Genomic DNA, 21523 nt, shown 5'->3' with positions numbered 1-21523 from the left:
GCTATTGAGTTTGTTTGCATTTAACCATCATGTCAATGTAGATGCAAAAGTTCAAAGTCAATAATTTGTTATGAATTGATGTGGACTGATCATGTCTTCACAATAGATTTTTATAGTGGAGATTTGCTTATCATCCACTAGGCAATTTGATGCATTCTAAAATTCTTTTTCATGTGAACCAAGTGCTCAATATAGCTATCAAGTGGCCTTGTTATCCAGTAATAGGAACTACTTTGTAAACATCCATCTCTCTAATGGAAGAGGGAGTTGATGTTGTAGCAGCACAAGAGAAAGCCATGCTTGACGAATGTGAAGCATTGCTGGATTCAGCAGCAGTTATGCTGGTACAATAATGTGGCCATAAGTTTTAACAAACAGTAAATACTTTTCTTTAGTAACACAGCAACTAAATATTTTAGCCTTCGGCTTCTGTCAAATCTACATTCTCTTCTGTGCTCAGTAGTGCCTTGTGTTCTCCAAGTTATTCTGTGTCCTAGTTCTTCTGAAATAATTGGCTTCTATTAACTTTTGATTCTTCATCAAAGCAGGTAGAGGAATACAGCCTTAAGACGCAACTCATACAAATGAAACAAGATTTGGGAACTGTCAGCAGCCAATTCTGGCAACCAAGACAGCTTCTTGACCCTGACTAGCCTCTAAGCTAATTATACAAGTTTTTCCAATTCTGAAGGGATGCATACTCGGGCAGAGATATAAGTGTCTCCTCGTTTCTCTGTGAATGTAAATTGAGTTTTTAGCCTCAGGATGTCAACATGTTGTATTCCATTCTTTTCTTCTTCTGTTCTGAGCAAAGAGACATCGGCTCCATGCTTTCCATGGGTAGCTTTTGGCATTACACAAATGAAAAGAAAATGCAAAGGAAGCAAAGTACTTGATGTCAATGCAGATGCAAAAGTTCAAAGGAAATGAAATAGAAAATATATGTAACCATCATGGTTTTCGTTCTGTTGTCTTGCATTTGACTGATTTGAGTTTGTTTGTATTTAACCATCATGTCAATGTAGATGCAAAAGTTCAAAGTCAATAATTTGTTTTGAGTTGATCATGTTTCATTTTGTTTGTGTAATGGTTCCAGAAAATGAATAAGGAACTATGGGATCAAAAGTGCAATTCTGCAGCTGTATGCAATTTGGGACTAAAACAACCTTGTTTGTTAATAAATGTCTGCTGCCAGTGGTGCCTGCTGATACCAAAAATAACAAATTGCAGGAAAACAACAACCACAAGTCCACAACCAAGAAAGCTAACCTTTCTCCAGAATTGCACAAGCAAGCTCTGTGTTCTTAAAAAATGCACAAAACAACAACCACAACCAAGAATACAAAATGCACCCAAATTAAAGCTAAACCTGCTAACAATTTCTCAATGTGGTATAATACAACATTCATGTAGACTGATTTCATTCCTTCCATAATACTATGAAGTACAAAATAAAAAGAACCTTCTAGATTGGCACGATCACAGCTCTGTGTTCTCAGAAAATGCAGATTACATTAACAAAGTCTATACATTGATTTTGTAGATCTAAGAGCTCACCTTACTACTAAAAGTATTACACAAATAAATAGATTCCCAAACCCACAGCCAATATATTATATGCGAAAACCAATCCACTAGATCTAGATAGAAATAGTCTTGCATCCAAAACCTGAAGAATCAAACACACCATAACTCGTCTTGTTCCAGATGTTTTTTGGATTGTCCTTGATGACTTGTTTCCTGAAGAATCAAAAATAAGAAATTAACATCGATTGAAGAATGACCATGAACCCCAAAAACTCTATCAAAAATAAGAAACAAACATAAAGCTCTCTAAGTCGCAGAAAATATTACACACTTGTGGAAACCAGATAAGTGATAGAAGTTCCAGAGTTAATGAAATCTACACTAGCAAGCTTGATTCATACACATAGCAGCAACAGAAACTAAGGACAATAGATACATCAATGGATCAATTCGCCAACTAGTTATTGAAAGGAAAAATCTCAATTCTGGTATTTCGTATCAAAATATTCAAAAAAAAAAAAAAAAACTCATAAATTTTGTAATTGGAAATCAAAAGTATCAGAAAAGAGGGAACCCATACTCGAGAAAAACTCTAGATGACTATATGTGCTTCCAAGTCCCCAATTTTGGGGGCGAAAACTCCATGGGAGGTCGATACTATCGGAGGACTGCAATTTTTGTGAGAGAAAGAAAAAGAACGAGGCTTTGGTTATGAAAATCGTGCAACCTGAGGCGAGTTTCAAACATCAATGGTGGGAAGACATGGATTTTGGGTGGAGAACTGGAGATGGTGACTCTGGTTTTGTCGTTGAGGGTGAGACTGAGGAGTCGGGTTGCCGTACCGGATCCATTTGACAATCGCAAGCTTCCTCATCTGGCCGTTGCTTTTCATTTAAACAAATCAACGGCTGAGAAGAGTTCATCCGCAGTTTTAGAAACTCACGGACGTCCTCTTTCGAACCCTCCCGATATATATATATATATATATATATATATATATATATATATATATATATTAGATGAGAGCAAAGGCAGAGGATGATGGTGGGAAAATAGGTCTAAGGAAAAATGGATGAGTGTCACCTATTGAGGGCTGTTTCATTTTTTTTTTTTTGAAGTCAGGGCCGGTGCCGGTTGCCCTCAAGTCTTGATTAGTGAAACAGCGGAATACATGGAGGGGACATGATACCTAAACCCCAGAGAACAAATTATAGCAAGAGATGTAACGTCCCGAACCTAAATTCACCTGTTTACTAGTCATTTGGACGGTAAACGACAATTACTTTCACTTTTTATTCTGTTTCGATACTTTTAGTGGCCCTAAAAGTTGACTTTTTGTTCGGGTCAAAATTTGAGAAAATGTTCTTCATGGAAGTTGTAGAGGACGTTAAACCAAGCGCGTGCATATGTGGTACGTAAAAATCGGAGCTCGTATGCAAAAGTTATAAGCGAAAATGTGAAAATTACTGTTCATGGTAAGTTGTATATATATATGGAAATTTACTGTTGGTAGATTTCTATATTTGGAAACCTACCCAACCGGGTAAGTTCCCTCTTTCTCTCTCCCCGACTCTTTCTCCCCTCTCGGCCGGTTTCTTTCCCCCTCCCGTTTCTTCCTCCTCCGGCCGACCCAGGACACAATCCGGCCACCCCCAAGCTCGGTTTCTTCCCCTTGTCACGTCTGTGGAGGTATTTCACGACGATTTGCCCGGAAAACCTCGATTTGGAGCAGAGGAAGCTACGGTGGCAGTTGGGTGCTTTTGCCGATTTCCGGCGATTCTGGCCACCTCCGGTCCTCATTCCGGCGTCGAAGGTTCGGTTTTCATCACTGATCATTTCCCCTATGGCCTTATATCACGATTTGTTGTGTAGATGCCGAATCGACGAATTGAAATTCTAGGGTTCTTGAGGATTTCTGGGTTTTTGTTCATTGATCGATTTCGGCCGTTTTTAATTGTTATTTGGGAATGTTGTAGTTGAGAAGTTGAATCAGTGTGTTGAGAAGGTGCTACTGTCAAATTTTGGTGGCCATCGGAGATGGTGGCGGCGGCGCCGCCACTGTGGGCGGCGGTAGCGGCGGCTAGGGTAGTTTATAAATTTTAATTTTTAGCTAGTTAAATTCTATAATTATCATAGAGCTTATATATGAAGTTTGGTGAATTTTGGAGGAGTTTGGAATTGTTTGTGAATTTTCGAAGTTTGGAGTTTTGTGGTGGAATTATGGGAAATCCGGCCGTCGGATTTCCCTCGTTTTCATTATGGAATATGTAAATTGAGGAATTAGAATTGTGGAAGAGATTTGGGTTGAATTTGAGAAGTATTGGAGATAGGGATTTTCGGATTTCGTTTAAGTTCGTAATTATTTTATCGGATTGCCGTTTATGGAAATATAATTGTGTACAGGGCAATGTCGCGAGCTACGGTTAGATGAAGGAACTCGTCTGCGTGGTTGCCCAATAGTACTGTGAGTGGACGTTTGTTTTTAAATAAGTGATGCATGCATTTATTTATTAAAGCATGTTTTATTTTATCAACATATTATTTTCCGAGCATATAAAGTTGATTGCAAATGATCTTATGGATTTGCTTTTAAATAATAATTCTCATGAATAAGTATGATTTATACCGGTTGTGAGTTTTGGTTATGAAGATGTTATGCTCGGATTCGAATTTATAAATGATGTTGATTTTCGACGAATTGATTTTCGATGTGATTTTCGAGATTTATACTGTTTATATTATCTTTATAATCGTCGATTTGAGATTTCTGAAAGATTTTCGAAATGGGATTTCGATGGAATAAATTCTTGTTTATTTATTCGATTTTTGGCATTGGGAATGCCTCATTGACAATCTATTTATTTCTTTAGCGTGTGGGACACGCTGTTAATTTATACGACTTTACGAGAATTTCCGGGTGCGGTTGGGAATCGTACCCGTGTTGTCTTTATACGTGGACATGGGGAAGCTTTATTGATTTATCGGTTTTTAACCACCATACCCAGGGTCGTTATATATATATTATATTACTGGCTAGCCTATTAGTACTCCTCCCTACTTACTATGTGTTCGTAGGCGAGTAGAGGAGAGCATGGGATGCTCTAGAGTGTGGGACACTCCGACCCGAGCCAATAAGGCTCCCTTCTTTTGTATGGTGAAACTTCTTCCCCATATATTATCGTTGCTTGACTAGCGGGGCTAGTCCGATTTTCACTGTAGCCAGCGGGGCTGGTCGTATTTTCTTGAGAAATGAGATTTCGGTTTTACGATATAGTTTTCGAATGTGGTGACTAGCGAGGCTGGTCGATTTATCGTTTTGGAATTCTTGGATTTAAAGCTAAATGTATTTTTTTCTAATTGTTGCGTGCATCGGTTGTTAAAGAGAATAAATGTGGGAAAGTATGAAATCCTTTTTCCTTTAAATTGTTTATTTTTGTCCACTCACGCTAACGTTTTTTGTCTACTTTCCCCTGGGCCTTTCGGTTTCTAATGCCCAGTTTGCAGGCAAATTAGTGGAGGTCGGGCGTACATGACATTTGAGGCATAGTTGTCACTACTTCCGCAGTGTAGGATCGCTTGATCCTTTACTCTTCTTTTATATCCCTGTGTATAGTAGTTTTGCTCTGCATAACCTTGGGATTAGTATTTTTGAGTTTGTGTTTTGTGAAAGTGGAGTTGTTGGTAATTGGGAGCAGGGTGGCTCCAGGAGTATAAGGTTGATTTGCTTGAAGTGTTTAGTGTGTTTTACAGGTTTTTGGGTAGTCCATTTTAGAGGTGACTCTGCCAAATTTTTGGTAGAGTTATCCCTAACGTGGGCCCCACAGGGCCACCTCGGATTTCAGGGTGAAAGTCGGGGCGGGTCCTGTCAATTTGGTATCAGAGCATTAGGTTGTTAGGTTCTGTAGACTCGTTTCTATTCTGTTACCTTATATACTTGGTGTTGCCCAGTACCTCTCGAGTGATGGCCCGACTGCAGCGGTTCCCCATCGTGTGCTCTTCGGTGCTGTGGTATTCATCAAGTGTGTAAGGTACAAAGTCAGTTGGTTTTCTTCTGGTGCTATGCCTCTTGTACGCCGACCTCCTAGGGTTTTCTTTGCGTATTCCATTGGTTAACTGTCTTGCGCCTATCCCTGGTGATGGTAGAGTAAAACTACTCTACAGTTTCGAGTTGTGCTACGAAATGTGATTCGAGGAAAATGTTGTGGTTGTCTTTTCTTTGATGCCAACAAGTTTGTTGGGGTAGGGATTAAGGTGCGGAAACCAGAGTTCGAGTTGTGTTTGAGTGTCTGAGACGAGCGACAATAGCTTTAGGCTGTCTCTAGATGATATGATTGCTTCGGAAATCAGGATTGTGGGTGGAAATGGACTTGGTAATAATGGTGGTTTTGACTTTGAACCAAGTTTCGGGAAAGATATTTTGTGATGTGATTGGTTGTTAAGTAACATTTGAAATATTATAGGAAATTTTTGGTGGTTCTTTGGGAACCTCAGTGTTGGAAACCATTTACAGAGAAAATTGAATAATTATTCTGGGTTGTTATGGCTAGAGTCTTTGTTTTCAAGTGACTTTGGTCACTGATGATGGCAAGTGAGAGGTGATGACAGTAATTGAGAGATATAAGTAGGATGAGATTTTTAGAAATTGTCATTTTGGGTCGTTGACCTAATCAAGGTGTATGAGCATAGTTTTGCTCGAAATAAAAGAGATTGATTTTTGATACCACAACTTATAGTTTTGTCTTCCCGAGTATTGGATGATAACGAACAGGGAGATTAACAAGAATGGGCTTTTGCAGTTATGTGCTTGAAGTTCGAGAATCGGAAGAATGTTTAAGGTTTTATAATAGAGTTACGACTTTGGTCGGTAAATAATTGGGAGAGTTGGAATCAACTCTTCGTATGTGGTATTATGCAAATGGATTCTTTTGTTTATCCATTTATGAGTGAAACGGTTGTACGTAAATTTGGGGAATAGTGATAGTGATATAGTTGGGTGTTCTTAGAAGTTCAAACGAAATTACTTTGTGATACGGAATCTGATTTGAGTTTTAAATCGCGGAGCCTTGAAGGTTGAATTGTGATAGACTCTTAGTGGAAGTTTGCCGGACGAATGGGTTGTGATATTATATTAGTGGATGGTGGAAGGAATAACTTTAAGGAAATAAGTTTTCTGTTGGCTCTGGAAATGTTTTAAGTTAAGGCTTGACCAAGACTCTTGTTATCTTGGGTGGAAGGTATTGTAGTCTGTTTTAAGTGATGTACTTCAGTGATGATTATTTGAGCAAATTGGATCATTATTGTGGTGGGACCACGTTCGGATCCGGATATCGATTGGTGTGGCCCAAGCTGTTGGACGGGTGTCCTTTGTCTTATATTAAGGATTGTTCGGGAAAGAGCTTGTGAATTGTGTTAGCTACCTTGAGGAATTAGTTATTGCTTGAATTAAATATATTTAATGGATTCCTTTGGAGGGATTAAGCGAGTTTTGCCATCTTGGTGACCCTTAATTGAAAATGTATAGGAAGTTGGTACGAGTGAAATCCGGTCACCACTTGTCTAAAGGTAAGATGACTTGAAGAGGAAGTAGGAGTTGAGTTGGAATGAATTGATTGGGCTTATGCTCTATCATGGGTTCAATATATATTTAAGTACTACTTGTTGAGCTACTATGATTGAGTTATGTTATTGGAATAATTCTTAGTGAGAAGATTTGGAAAGTTTTTGGTGCAATTTTGGTTAGCACAGGAAAGTCATTGAGATCCTTGTTGTAACTAAAATTTTAGAAGTCAAGTGTCGATTGAGGAGTGGATTTGTGGTTATCTTATCCTCTTTTTGGTAAAGGCAATTGTTGTTTATCAGTTTTGGCCTTAAGTTAAATAAAAGGAGTTGGCTATATTCTAGTACTTGCAAGTTCAACGTGGTTTGACATAACTGATTTCCATTGATTCTTGTAACATCAGACAATGAACCTCTTCGATATCATATTTTCCTATCTTGGGAAGTGGACTCCGTTTCTGTGGTACACACGTGTTATTTGTTTAATTAAGTGACTTTAAGTTTTTCTATTTGGGCTCTTATTCGACTTTCTCTCCAGGTTATTTTGAGCAAAAGAGTTTTTACGAATTTTTGCTTAGCAGTGGCTAAGAGTTATTGGTAATGCTTGAGGGCATATCTATACTTTAAAACTGTTGAGTCAGCAAGGGATGCTATTTTATTTGAATTTGATCGGAATTCCAATCAAGTATTGTTTTCGGTGGTGAGAATTATATTGGCATACGAAGTAGAATTATCATTTGTGGCGTAGAGGCCAGCGAAATTGACATGGATTCAACTAAATTTTGACCTATGACTAAGAAGTGTAGCCTCAGCTAAGAACAACTTTGGTGTGATGTATCTCCTCTTAGATTTGAATATTTGGGCTGGAATTGAGTGAATATTTATGGATTTTGCTTTGCATCAGGTTTCGGAAGATGTAGTACATAATGTGAGCAGTTTCGATTTTAGACATTGGTAATTGGTAGACTTCTTGGAATGCATGTGATTTAGAAGAATTTTATCCCCACATTATAGTTATAAGCAGCTTTCGAGGGACAATGCTAATTTGCCCGTTTGAGAACTATAAGTGTGGCCAGCGGGATAACTATTAAATGAGTTTTCTTGTGACTGGGAATGTCATTTCAAGGCGTGATCAATGTTCCAATCAGTTGTCTGGGTAACAAAGAGGAAGTGTAGTAGTTCCATAACCTACCTGCTTAAGAACTTATGGGTTTGTCCGAGGCTACCCTTTGTTATGCTTGACAATTGTGGGACCTTTACGTGAACGACATTCGATCATAAATTTTTATATAAATAAATGGAAGGAAGTGTTGTTGTGTGTGGTAGTTACGAAGATTACTTGTTTTAGACTTTTGGGTTTCTGTAACCATGTTGTGATGTCTTAATCGTGTTGGCTTCCCATTAACACCTGTGTAATTTGAAAAAGGTATTGTGTGTGGGGTCAATGACTTATAACAATGTTGTTGGTGAACGGTTTGGTTCTTTACCGTATGAGTTATATGCAAGATTATGAATACGTCTATTCCAGTCAAGTGGCTTGTGACGTCAATACCTCGTGCTATCTGAATTATAATCATGTTTTGATTTGCTTGTGTAGTTGGGATTATAGGAAAAATCTTTGGGGTTGTCAAAGTAGTTGACTTGTGATTGTAAGAGAAAAATTTGACCAAGGATAAGTCGACAAGCTTCAAGGTTTTGGAAACATTGGATGAGATATTGTTTTGGTTAGTCTTTTGGGGACTATGAAAAGAAGTTCATTCTGGTTGTGGGTTATATCGTTATTTCCATATCTTGGTTTTCTTGACGGGCGAGACGATTATTCCTTATGCAGTATTCAAGATTACAGTGACTGGTCATATTTCTGCTTGAGGACTGTTCCTTTTTATATGTCGATTCCCTTATTTTATTTGGCCACCTCTTGGACTAGATCTAAAGTTAGTTTCTGCATGAGTTGAGCAGACTTGCATATCGATCGTGCGATATCATCCCCACTTTGTTATGATCTGAGTACTACCTTCGTTGAGGATGTTGCATTGCAGATTAGTACATGTGTGCTACCTCTACTTTAACAGTATGAATTTCGAGGACGAAATTGTTATAAGGAGGGGAGATTGTAACGTCCCGAACCTAAATTCACCTGTTTACTAGTCATTTGGACGGTAAACGACAATTACTTTCACTTTTTATTCTGTTTCGATACTTTTAGTGGCCCTAAAAGTTGACTTTTTGTTCGGGTCAAAATTTGAGAAAATGTTCTTCATGGAAGTTGTAGAGGACGTTAAACCAAGCGCGTGCATATGTGGTACGTAAAAATCGGAGCTCGTATGCAAAAGTTATAAGCGAAAATGTGAAAATTACTGTTCATGGTAAGTTGTATATATATATGGAAATTTACTGTTGGTAGATTTCTATATTTGGAAACCTACCCAACCGGGTAAGTTCCCTCTTTCTCTCTCCCCGACTCTTTCTCCCCTCTCGGCCGGTTTCTTTCCCCCTCCCGTTTCTTCCTCCTCCGGCCGACCCAGGACACAATCCGGCCACCCCCAAGCTCGGTTTCTTCCCCTTGTCACGTCTGTGGAGGTATTTCACGACGATTTGCCCGGAAAACCTCGATTTGGAGCAGAGGAAGCTACGGTGGCAGTTGGGTGCTTTTGCCGATTTCCGGCGATTCTGGCCACCTCCGGTCCTCATTCCGGCGTCGAAGGTTCGGTTTTCATCACTGATCATTTCCCCTATGGCCTTATATCACGATTTGTTGTGTAGATGCCGAATCGACGAATTGAAATTCTAGGGTTCTTGAGGATTTCTGGGTTTTTGTTCATTGATCGATTTCGGCCGTTTTTAATTGTTATTTGGGAATGTTGTAGTTGAGAAGTTGAATCAGTGTGTTGAGAAGGTGCTACTGTCAAATTTTGGTGGCCATCGGAGATGGTGGCGGCGGCGCCGCCACTGTGGGCGGCGGTAGCGGCGGCTAGGGTAGTTTATAAATTTTAATTTTTAGCTAGTTAAATTCTATAATTATCATAGAGCTTATATATGAAGTTTGGTGAATTTTGGAGGAGTTTGGAATTGTTTGTGAATTTTCGAAGTTTGGAGTTTTGTGGTGGAATTATGGGAAATCCGGCCGTCGGATTTCCCTCGTTTTCATTATGGAATATGTAAATTGAGGAATTAGAATTGTGGAAGAGATTTGGGTTGAATTTGAGAAGTATTGGAGATAGGGATTTTCGGATTTCGTTTAAGTTCGTAATTATTTTATCGGATTGCCGTTTATGGAAATATAATTGTGTACAGGGCAATGTCGCGAGCTACGGTTAGATGAAGGAACTCGTCTGCGTGGTTGCCCAATAGTACTGTGAGTGGACGTTTGTTTTTAAATAAGTGATGCATGCATTTATTTATTAAAGCATGTTTTATTTTATCAACATATTATTTTCCGAGCATATAAAGTTGATTGCAAATGATCTTATGGATTTGCTTTTAAATAATAATTCTCATGAATAAGTATGATTTATACCGGTTGTGAGTTTTGGTTATGAAGATGTTATGCTCGGATTCGAATTTATAAATGATGTTGATTTTCGACGAATTGATTTTCGATGTGATTTTCGAGATTTATACTGTTTATATTATCTTTATAATCGTCGATTTGAGATTTCTGAAAGATTTTCGAAATGGGATTTCGATGGAATAAATTCTTGTTTATTTATTCGATTTTTGGCATTGGGAATGCCTCATTGACAATCTATTTATTTCTTTAGCGTGTGGGACACGCTGTTAATTTATACGACTTTACGAGAATTTCCGGGTGCGGTTGGGAATCGTACCCGTGTTGTCTTTATACGTGGACATGGGGAAGCTTTATTGATTTATCGGTTTTTAACCACCATACCCAGGGTCGTTATATATATATTATATTACTGGCTAGCCTATTAGTACTCCTCCCTACTTACTATGTGTTCGTAGGCGAGTAGAGGAGAGCATGGGATGCTCTAGAGTGTGGGACACTCCGACCCGAGCCAATAAGGCTCCCTTCTTTTGTATGGTGAAACTTCTTCCCCATATATTATCGTTGCTTGACTAGCGGGGCTAGTCCGATTTTCACTGTAGCCAGCGGGGCTGGTCGTATTTTCTTGAGAAATGAGATTTCGGTTTTACGATATAGTTTTCGAATGTGGTGACTAGCGAGGCTGGTCGATTTATCGTTTTGGAATTCTTGGATTTAAAGCTAAATGTATTTTTTTCTAATTGTTGCGTGCATCGGTTGTTAAAGAGAATAAATGTGGGAAAGTATGAAATCCTTTTTCCTTTAAATTGTTTATTTTTGTCCACTCACGCTAACGTTTTTTGTCTACTTTCCCCTGGGCCTTTCGGTTTCTAATGCCCAGTTTGCAGGCAAATTAGTGGAGGTCGGGCGTACATGACATTTGAGGCATAGTTGTCACTACTTCCGCAGTGTAGGATCGCTTGATCCTTTACTCTTCTTTTATATCCCTGTGTATAGTAGTTTTGCTCTGCATAACCTTGGGATTAGTATTTTTGAGTTTGTGTTTTGTGAAAGTGGAGTTGTTGGTAATTGGGAGCAGGGTGGCTCCAGGAGTATAAGGTTGATTTGCTTGAAGTGTTTAGTGTGTTTTACAGGTTTTTGGGTAGTCCATTTTAGAGGTGACTCTGCCAAATTTTTGGTAGAGTTATCCCTAACGTGGGCCCCACAGGGCCACCTCGGATTTCAGGGTGAAAGTCGGGGCGGGTCCTGTCAAGAGAACTTCTTGAGATAATAACAGGAGCCTCGACTACAAACATGTATCCTAATAGGCACCAACTAGCAAAGAGTGTTCTACTGGGGTCTCTATTTGCTTTGACATAAGTCATACAACGGTGACACAACGGAAAGATAACTTGGTCTGCAACTCGATTATAGCTTAGCATAATTTCCATACGTATACCTTTCCCATCATGTTGCCATGGGATAAAACATCCAGCTACACTAAGTTTCACCCTACCACTAGGCGGCAACGACCATTTGACCAAGCAAGGAACTCACCGCCTACCTAGAGCAGACACGTTACTGCTACTAAAAAGTTGCGACCATTTGCCAAAGCAAGGAACTCGCCACCAACTTCGAGCAGACCAGGCACACAGAGTGCACTTACCGGGAGCAAGCCCACAAACTCCTACCTGCACTCGATAGGGACTTATTGAAAATAAAACGCAAGACAATAAAACATAAATGTAACACCGGACCTGAGCCGAATACCAGCTAACCCAGGCCCAGGCCCAACTACCAACGAGCCCAAGTCCAAAAGGAATACGACAGAGGCCGTGATACTAGCCTCCTGCCTGCAAATCAGGCACCGTCCCACCACCGGCGGCCTCTCCTTCTTCCCTGGCCATGCACCAAGCGAACTCGGGCCATCTCTCCCTCCTGCCATCATTCTCCAAATACCAGCAAGGATTACCAGCCCGCCAAGCCACCACGATCTCCGGATCGGATCCTAGCATCCCAAACCAGATCGGTGTATTCCGATCGGATCTGAGCACCGCCGATCCCAATGTCTTCGCCAACCTCCTCCGACGATGACTGCAGAGCACCACCCACCATCCTGCAAACCGCCGCCGTGACACCACTCGGAAACCAGAAGCACGAGCAGATCTAGGCCGATCTGTCCTTGCCGAGCACAAGCACCCGTTCGCCATTCCAGGACCGTAGCTCTGCCATGGGACCACGTTGTAGGTCAGATCCACCATCCTCTCCCGGACCGGAACGCAACGGCCTGAGTGTCGGCGGCGTTCGGCCAGGAGAAGGCACGCTTGAATTTTCCTGCTTCTCTCCGCGCGTGGGGCGCGTTCTATTCTTCCTCTTTTTTTTTATTTTTTTTTATTTTATATAGAAAACTTTGATTAGGTTATTGAGCTTCTTCATTTTTTGAGTGAGATCGAATCTATCAAAATATGTTGGAAAGTGGTTGGATTGTTTTTTAGTATAAAAGGCACTATAAAATCTTCCAAAATCCAGCATTTAATGAAATCCTTAAAATCCGTATACTTCTGAATATAGGCAGATTTGAGTGGATAATTGAAAATCTTAATTGACTACATCAAGATTTTAAAGGATTGTTTAAAATTTCAATTGAATACTCATAGACTTTTAAAATACAAATTTTTTTTGTAGTCTCTTAAATGAATACACCCCCCTAAATATAAGGTTGGGATATTTTGTTTTTCAATGTTTGATCTACATTTTCTTGGTCAATATTTACCAGGTGATGTTCACTGTTGAGTAATTTCATATTGGTCTAAAAACAATTACCTATGGGAACTCAGGCCCAATAACCTAGCGCTACCAAGCAAATGTAGGAACATATCATAGTAACTAAAAGGGTCAAAGCCACCACTAGGGTCAAAACTTTTTTCCATCGGATAAAATGATACCCGACTTTCAAAAGTAATCAAAATGATACCTAAATATTTAAAAGTGATCAAAATGATACCTAAATTTTAAAAAACAAATCAACTTGATACTTAACTTTCAAAAGTGATCAAAATGATACCTAAACTTTTAAAAACAAATCAATTTGATACCTCAGTTTATTTTTTTTAGGGCTAAATACTGGTTACTACTCTGTGGTTTAGGTCCAAAATCAATTCAGTCCCTGGACTTCTAATTTCATCTAAAACACCCATGTACTTTCAATTTTGATCTAATAGGTCAAATTCATTAATATTCTGTTATGGGTTCAAGCTATAGTTGGATTATTTGTTGAAAAACTATTTATTTAATAGATTTTTAATAGTGGGACTCACTCCAAAATTGACTATGCAAACCACCTCAACACCACATCATAAAACATAGACCATATATGAGCCACGTCAACATGTTAAATGACTCAATTATTGAAAGACTACCAAATTGGACCTATTAGATCAAAATTGAAAGTGCATGGGTGTTCTTGATGAAATTAGACGTTTAGGGACTGAATTTATTTTGGACCGAAACTACGTAGTAGTCAGTATTTAGCCCTTTTTTTTTAACTTTGTTAAATCAAATGCAAAATCAAGCACAAAAATTGAAGTGATTTGTGGTCAGAGGGTCATCAGTCATCTATAACCCAATCTTCTTCTTCTATAGAATTAAAAAAAAAATCTTCCATTCAATTTCAATTCTACCATCAATTGTAGAAACAAATAAAGTTCGGATGTTTCCCAACTTCTAAAGAAACAAAGAAAAATGGGAAGAGAGAGAGAGGCAGAGATAGAAAAAGAAGAAGAGAATTAACAAAGTAAAATAAAAAATAATTGAAAAATAGTGTTTTGTGAAAAATATTATTATAACCCCATAAAATACTGCACCACAAGTAATCAATTTTAACAAAAAGTTACAAAAAAATAAAATAAACTGAGGTATCAAATTGATTTGTTTTTAAAACTTTAGGTATCATTTTGATCACTTTTGAAAGTTGGGTATCAAGTTGATTTGTTTTTAAAAATTTAGGTATCATTTTGATCACTTTTAAAAATTTAGGTATCATTTTGATTACTTTTGAAAGTTGGGTATCATTTTGTCCGGTGGAGAAAAGTTTTAACCCTAGTGGTGGGTTTTACTCTAACTAAAAATAAAAACAAAACATACGGCTCACTTAGGCCTTATGTATGAAATTTAGCCCACATAGGAAAGAAACAGCCCTCGCACCGCCATTGCTGGCACACCATTGCCACCATGATCAGAATCCCACCACCACCTAACACTTATTAGGGACTTGGTAGCTCACTCATTCCCAAAAAGGAAAAGAAAAAAGATAACTGATGACCTTTACATGTTTTTAACATGAGTTTTAATAGTTTAGTTTAGTGTTAATCCGTTAACACAATAAGAACCATTAACGAAATGATATTCTTATAACTTTGAATTTTGTTTAATATAATATTAGAAACCATAATATATCTATCTAATTCATCGTAATCCATTTTTCAATTTACACGACAATAACACAATTCTCAACTTAAAAAAATAAAATACAAAAAAAAGGTACCCAAATTGTATAATATTTATGCGTGTTTCTTATATTAGTTTAAGTATATAAGATTAATAAGTTAAAATTTAGTTATTTTCTTAATGAGTTTTAACCATTGATATGAAACTTAATAGTTTGGCTTTGGTTTTAGAACATCTTTAGCAATGGTAACCATTTTTCAATCAAATTTTAGCGAAAGTAGCTAAAAAGTTATTTTGGCTAGCCACTTTAGAAATGTGCATGTACTAGCGCTCTCTATTTTAGCTAAATTTTTTTTAAATAAAGATTAAATAGTTTAAATGTATTTATAAATTATATAAAATAACTCAAAAAGAATGTTTTAAATTATAGAGAGCCTAATCTCGTTCTCTATATTTAGGATGGAGATAGCTAAAAGTTATAATAGATAGCCACTTAAGAGTCTAGTGCAGCTGCGAAAATAGATAAAAAGGTTAGGGCATCTCTAATAGAGTAGCTAAATTCAATTTTTAGCTATATATAACTATTTTTGAAGGAAAACTCAACTCTAACAGATTAGCTATAGCTAAGTTAAATTGAACTTACGCATCTCCAACAGTAGGAATTATTTTGTAGTTAAATATAGCTAAAATTATGAAATATAGCTATTGATTTAACATTGTTGCTCCAACAGTAGTGGTTATTTATAAATAATATACTATATTTTATCCAATCATAAACTGACATGTGGACAAAAGAGGAGAGAGGAATATAACTTTTGTTTTAGCTATGCATGATTCTCTAGCTAAATATAGCTAGTCAATTTAGCCAAAACTAAATTTAACTTAGCAATAGCTAGTCTGTTGAAGTTGAATTTTGCTTTAAAAATAGTTATATATAACTAAAATTTGAATTTAACTAGTCTGTTGGAGATGCCCCTAACTAAAATGACTAGCTATATAGCTAGACAATCAAGAATAGCGAAAACAAAAATTATATTTCTCTTTTCTCTTTTGTCTATATGTCTGTTTATAATTCGATAAAGTATAGTATATCACTTAGAAATAGGTACTATTGTTAGAGCAACATTGTTAAATTAATAGTTATATTCAATCAACAAAAAATGCTCGGTTCCTTGGCGTCTTTGAACCCTTATCAGAGACATTGCTTTCTTAGCAAGCCAATTTGAAGAAATCACCTTCAACTTTGTCCCTCGAGAAGCTAACTTTGTTGCATATAGAATTGCCGGTCTTGGGCACTCCTCCAGCACGCCGGTCACTTGGTCCAACAAGCTCCCTCTTACTGCTCTTTCTGCTTTTAATTTTGTCAAGTTTAAGTCGGATTGTTCTATATGTTTCAGTTTGAAATTTTTTAAAAATAAAAATAAAAATAAAAAAAGTAATTTCTACTAATTGGAGATGCTCTAAACATGTTTTATAAAATGATTAATAAGCCAAAATAGAAAATCTGTTAAAAACACTTTTAACATTCTCTACACGTTAGCTTAACTGTTATTATTGCATTCTACAATAAATATATGAAACGATCTCAACACGACACTAGCACCGCAAGACACAACAGGGTGTTGTTCGACCGAGTAATCTCCATCTTGGTTTAGAAACAATCACCCATAGGGCATGGGGTTTATGAGTAATTTCAACCTGTGTTTGAGTGATGCATGCGCATGGTGACTGTGCTTGGCTTTCCGCCTGACACGTATCGCCACCCAGTCATCCTTTTGGCTTTTGTCTGCATCATTCAACCTCAGGGACGCATTTGTAATTTGCGTGACACCCCAGCAAAAGAAATGATTAATCAAGTATCTCGAATCAAACCAAAAAACATAAGAATAGACGTGTACACTAAGACCATGAGGCATCAGCACCACACTACGTAGAGCAAGGATATATGAGTGGAGAACATACTGTGCCAAAGCAAAAGAAAACCGAAAGGGGGAAAGGAAGCCAAACCCACAAAACCCAGAAACGATTTGCTGCTTTTCTATCACTGACTGGAATTCTATACAGGAATCTATCCTTGAACAGGTAAAGCTTTGAGCTTTTTGTGTTGGCAACTTGTAGCTTTGATCAGTTGAGGTGGGTTCTTGGCTTGTTGAAGTTTCTGGGTGGAGTTTGTATCTGTTGATTGGAATTAGTGGGTTTGAATCAAGTTTCAATCTTTATTCGATTGGGTTTTCTTGTTTGTTAGTTTCTGTTTTGGTTTTTTGAGGTGGTTGGAGGGTAGGTTTGTTTTTGGTGGTGTTCTTGTTTGTTTATTTGTTAAAAGAATAGGTGATTTCTTTGTCAAGGTACTTATTTGTTTATTTTCTGGAACTTAAAAAACATGGATTTGAAAAGGCTTTCAGAGGCTCTGTGTTATTTTATTGCAATTTAGCAAATGAATTCCAGAGGTATTATACCCTACTTTCATGCTAAGTTCAATTAGTAACATAATAAGAGATTGAAATATGCTGCATACTTTGTGCTGAGCAAAACTTCAAATCAATCATGGATTGAGTTGCTATAGTATATAGTTTGTAGGGTAATAGTATCATCCACGTAGTTTCGATTTCTGCAAATTGGCACCAGAGGTATGTATCTCTCTGTTCTGTGGCATTAGGCTCTGGTAATTATGCACCAGTCTCATTGTTCCGCAATAAACATTCAATTATCAAGCGTTACAGATGGGTATTTTTAGTTAGCCTTTTACTTGTTGTTTGATTGCATATACAATCTAAACGTAAATTTAAAGATTAGGAATTTAGGATCTATGAAACTAGCTGATTTTAGATCATTTGATAGACTAATCACAATTCTGTGCTAAGTATTCATTCTGTTTTACCACTATTTCATTGGCTGGATTTGGTTGCCCTACTGATAGTTCAGCACGGCTTCTTTTGTTGCTGTTTATGGTCATATTATCTATCTATGAACTCTTATGTCTTCTCAGTTCTCACATCTTTGCGAGGGTTGAGTAAATGATGTTAATCCTTTTTAGTTTTGCTAACTTATTGTCTTTCTTATATCGTATTATGTGATATCTTTAGATCAATTTAACATACTAGTTATTTTAGGTCTATAGCAATTGATTCTTCAACATCTCTGCCAACTAACAGGAAGCTATGCCCCAGTCTTCGGTGGTTTTTGGTGAATAACAATATAACTGCAGGGAATGGGAGGTTGCTGCTGTTCTTCCAGAAAAGCTCATCTCCATGGAGCACCTGTGTATTTCTATGTCAGTACATCTTCCTTCTCACTTCATCGTCTCTTTGTTTTATTTTGTACTTTTGTTATGATTGAGTGGCTATCAGTTCAGGGCTTCTAATGGGAAACAGTTTTATTGGATTATACTGGGAGAAATTTTCTGCTAGTTTCTTCTTGTAAAATAATGGTCTACCATGTTTGGGCATTAACATGTAATCTGATATTGAAAACAAATTCCAATCTTCAGTGTTCACCAGCTTTGGAAGAGGAAGAGTCCTTAACATCCCATGATGTTGCAGCCTCTGCAATAACTGCAGGAATCCTAGTTAATTTGGATCTGGAAACATCAATACCAGACACTTACAGATCCCCTCCTACACCCCTGCCATATGATATGGTCTTCGGATGTCCACAATCAACAGATTCTGATTCTGTCAGAGAAACAAATAGTTGCAGTAGTTTTGAAACTTCACCTACATGTGGAGATCTTGAGGAATCAGACTGCAAAGTTCAAGAAAGTTCTTTGCCGATCTCACCAAAGAAGTTAGAACTTTCAAAATCCAATAAAGTAAATGTTTTAGCAGAAGAAGATGAGGATGTTTGTCCAATTTGTCTTGAAGGTGATAATAATGGAACTAGTTTTATTATTTTCTTTTCTAATATGATTCTCATGGAATCAAATATGGTAAATAAAGAAACAGTCAACTTCTGCATTGCTATTATAACTGTAGTTCATAGCTAATGATTTAGGCTTCTGTATTCTCATGCAGAGTATGAAACAGAGAATCCAGATTTCACCACAAAATGCGAACACCACTATCACCTCTCCTGCATTCTTGAGTGGATAGAAAGAAGTGATGCCTGTCCTATATGTGATCAGGTTTGCCTTTTGCAACAACTTATATATGCAGTTACTAGATGAATATCTCATCATCGTTTTATGCAATGAGTGCATTTGTCTAGATAATGTCTTTAGTATTCATCTGTCGTGCTTGGACAGGAAGTTGTTTCACCAGAAAAACAGAAGGAAAAAAAACCAAAAAAGAAAAAAGGTTAGAAAACAGTAAAAATTAATGCAGCACCTGTGTTTTTTTGTGTGGAAGTACTGTGGAAAGGTCACAAACGTTAGTTGTGAGCCTAGGTAATGGGTGACTGGATGGAACCTAGGTGCTAATTATAGATGAGATTTTTTACTGGGTTTGTCTATCTGGTTTTAAAGCCATTTGTAAAACAAAACACTCTACTTTGGCTTGTTGCTTAAGAATTGTTCTACTTGCTGATGTTACAGGAACTGGTATTAGACCATACCTATAGTTTGTAGCTCCTTACTGCTCCTGTGCTTGAGGTCAAAGATGCAAGCTCAGTTGACCGTACGTGCATAGTAGTGTAACTGGTGGAGTGCAGATTCATTATTACTTGGTCATGCTCACATTGAAGGTTGAACTGAATCTCTAAAGTTAGCTGTTGTAATGGATTAGTTCTTGGTAAAGTGTCTTCCTTTCGTTAGAGATTGACTCATAGTTCTCAGACAGGGCTGTGCATTGTGAGTGGAGCGATCAAGAAGTTAAGACCAAGGCCATGGAAAGCAGAGAACCTATTGAGTTAATGCCGGTGCTGCCTTCTATGTTGGTTTGCTACATCTCTTCTGTACATAGCTAGTTTGTTGTGACATTCTGCTTTTGCTATAAATTGATATGTGCTCTGCTGCAATTGGTTTGTACATAACATCTTTGCGGGTTGATTTGATTAGGCAATGCTAGTCACTTTTGTATGGCTTGTTAATTACATTTCATTGATGGTGATAAATCCATTGATTTTCATGTGAAATTACATGAAAAAAGAAAGTAGGACTATGTTACACATCTCCCTTCTTAGTTGTCTTTATGAACTTAATACTTGTTAAATACTGCCTAGTTCAATTTCCAAGGATGCTAAAACCCTTGTGTATAAATAAGTAGATTTGATTTCAGATTTTCAGGTGTGGCTTATACAATTAGCACAGGTTCATACTCCAGGAAACAAGTGGAATCCTTATTGGGTTTGACAAGATCTGTCCACCATTTTTGATGTTCTTTGGATCATAGTCAATTTTGGTTACAATTTAAAAGCTGTACCTAGAAACTTTAAACACAGAGACACCCTCCTCATAAAAATAGGAGTTATACGAGTAAATTGTCATTGTCCCCTATACAGTTGCCTAGTTGTTGGTATTCGAGGATAATGCCTCACTAATTTATTCACCGAACATGAGTTCATCTTACTAAAACGACGCTAACTAAATCTAAGCAAGCTTGGTCAGAAAGTCTTAAGACACTGCTACCTGTCCTGCTCTTTTGACCCACCATTTCGAATCTACCGTCACACAACAATGGAATTGGATCCCGAACCCTAAAATAAATAAAATAAGAACCAAGCATGAAAATGTCTACTCGATCAACTCTTTGAAGAAACATACTAACTCCAAGTAGTCGAATCTAGCTCTCTGATGCCACAGAGTTGCATGCTAACAGTACGTGCAGAATGGTGTTTAACGGCAGAAGAATTAGTCTACAAACTGCATAGAACTTGTCGTTTGCTATCATGAAAGTGCAAATTTGGAACACTAATATAATTGCATTTAAGACACAAGCACATATATTGCACTCAGATACGCACATGCATATATAATAATAGAGAAACAAATATGTAGATCCTTGGAACAAGATGTATACCTATTGGAACTGATGAAGCCATCACAAATACAGATCTTCTGTACTTCTCTTTGTGTGCTGTCTATCTATAGGGCAAGATCGAACTGAATAGCTCGTGTGAAAGTGATAGTGAAAACATCCTAATACAATGCCCTCCCATATAAAGGATAATTGTGATTACAATTATGTCTGTAATCACTATGATATATATGTATTCCGACATCTTAGTGCTTGATTCAAGCTATTTAAGTTTCCGAATATATTCATTTGATTCATGTAATAAATATATTTAACAGGGAATATGAATTACTTAATATCTCTAATAACTTGCTCTATTGGTAACAGTAATTGTTGAGCTAAATATAAGCTTGTAATTGTTCAATTTCAACTTACAATCTCCCACTTGAACATTTACAAGTTTATAAAACAAGAATATTGTAGTCCTAAACCTGAGATACACTACTAAAAAAAATTGCAATCGCTTCGGTTTTTTACTTCGGCAACAATTGCCGTCGCAATTGAGATTCTATTGCTACGGAAAATGTTCCGTCGCGATTAAGTTTTATCATTTGCGAGC

General features: G+C 37.4%; 1 protein-coding gene across 8 annotated transcripts; it reads left to right on the top strand.

Annotated features, from left to right (window-relative positions):
* The first annotated feature begins 16890 nt into the window (after positions 1 to 16890).
* Positions 16891 to 20123, top strand: LOC112181995 (probable E3 ubiquitin-protein ligase RHB1A). 8 transcript variants are annotated; one of them, XR_002929232.2, is made up of 7 exons: positions 16892 to 17098; positions 18169 to 18287; positions 18504 to 18876; positions 19027 to 19136; positions 19257 to 19308; positions 19545 to 19693; positions 19789 to 20123. XR_002929232.2 is itself a non-coding variant. In XM_040513093.1 (6 exons), the coding sequence occupies exons 2-6, from the start codon at positions 18225 to 18227 to the stop codon at positions 19568 to 19570; spliced, it is 624 nt and encodes a 207-aa protein (XP_040369027.1). In that variant the 5' UTR covers positions 16891 to 17098; positions 18135 to 18224; the 3' UTR covers positions 19571 to 20123. The 8 variants fall into 8 exon arrangements, 4 of the variants coding, with proteins under 4 accessions (XP_040369027.1, XP_024176188.1, XP_024176187.1 ...); XR_002929231.2 differs by having other exon boundaries at positions 19785 to 20123; XM_040513093.1 differs by having other exon boundaries at positions 16891 to 17098; positions 18135 to 18287; positions 19545 to 20123.
* Positions 20124 to 21523: the final 1400 nt, after the last annotated feature.

Source organism: Rosa chinensis, chromosome 1 (genome assembly GCF_002994745.2).
Source record: "Rosa chinensis cultivar Old Blush chromosome 1, RchiOBHm-V2, whole genome shotgun sequence".
In the NCBI taxonomy this organism is placed as follows: Eukaryota; Viridiplantae; Streptophyta; class Magnoliopsida; order Rosales; family Rosaceae; genus Rosa; species Rosa chinensis.
Note: the sequence above shows the minus strand (reverse complement) of the source record. Positions and strands in the feature narration are given on the sequence as shown.

Coding starts and splice junctions, on each gene's coding strand:
- LOC112181995 (XM_040513093.1), top strand. CDS start 18,225: ATGGGAGGTTGCTGCTGTTCTTCCAGAAAAGCTCATCTCCATGGAGCA. Junction 18,288..18,503: donor GAGCACCTGTGTATTTCTAT/GTCAGTACATCT, acceptor TCCAATCTTCAG/TGTTCACCAGCTTTGGAAGA. Junction 18,877..19,026: donor TTGTCCAATTTGTCTTGAAG/GTGATAATAATG, acceptor ATTCTCATGCAG/AGTATGAAACAGAGAATCCA.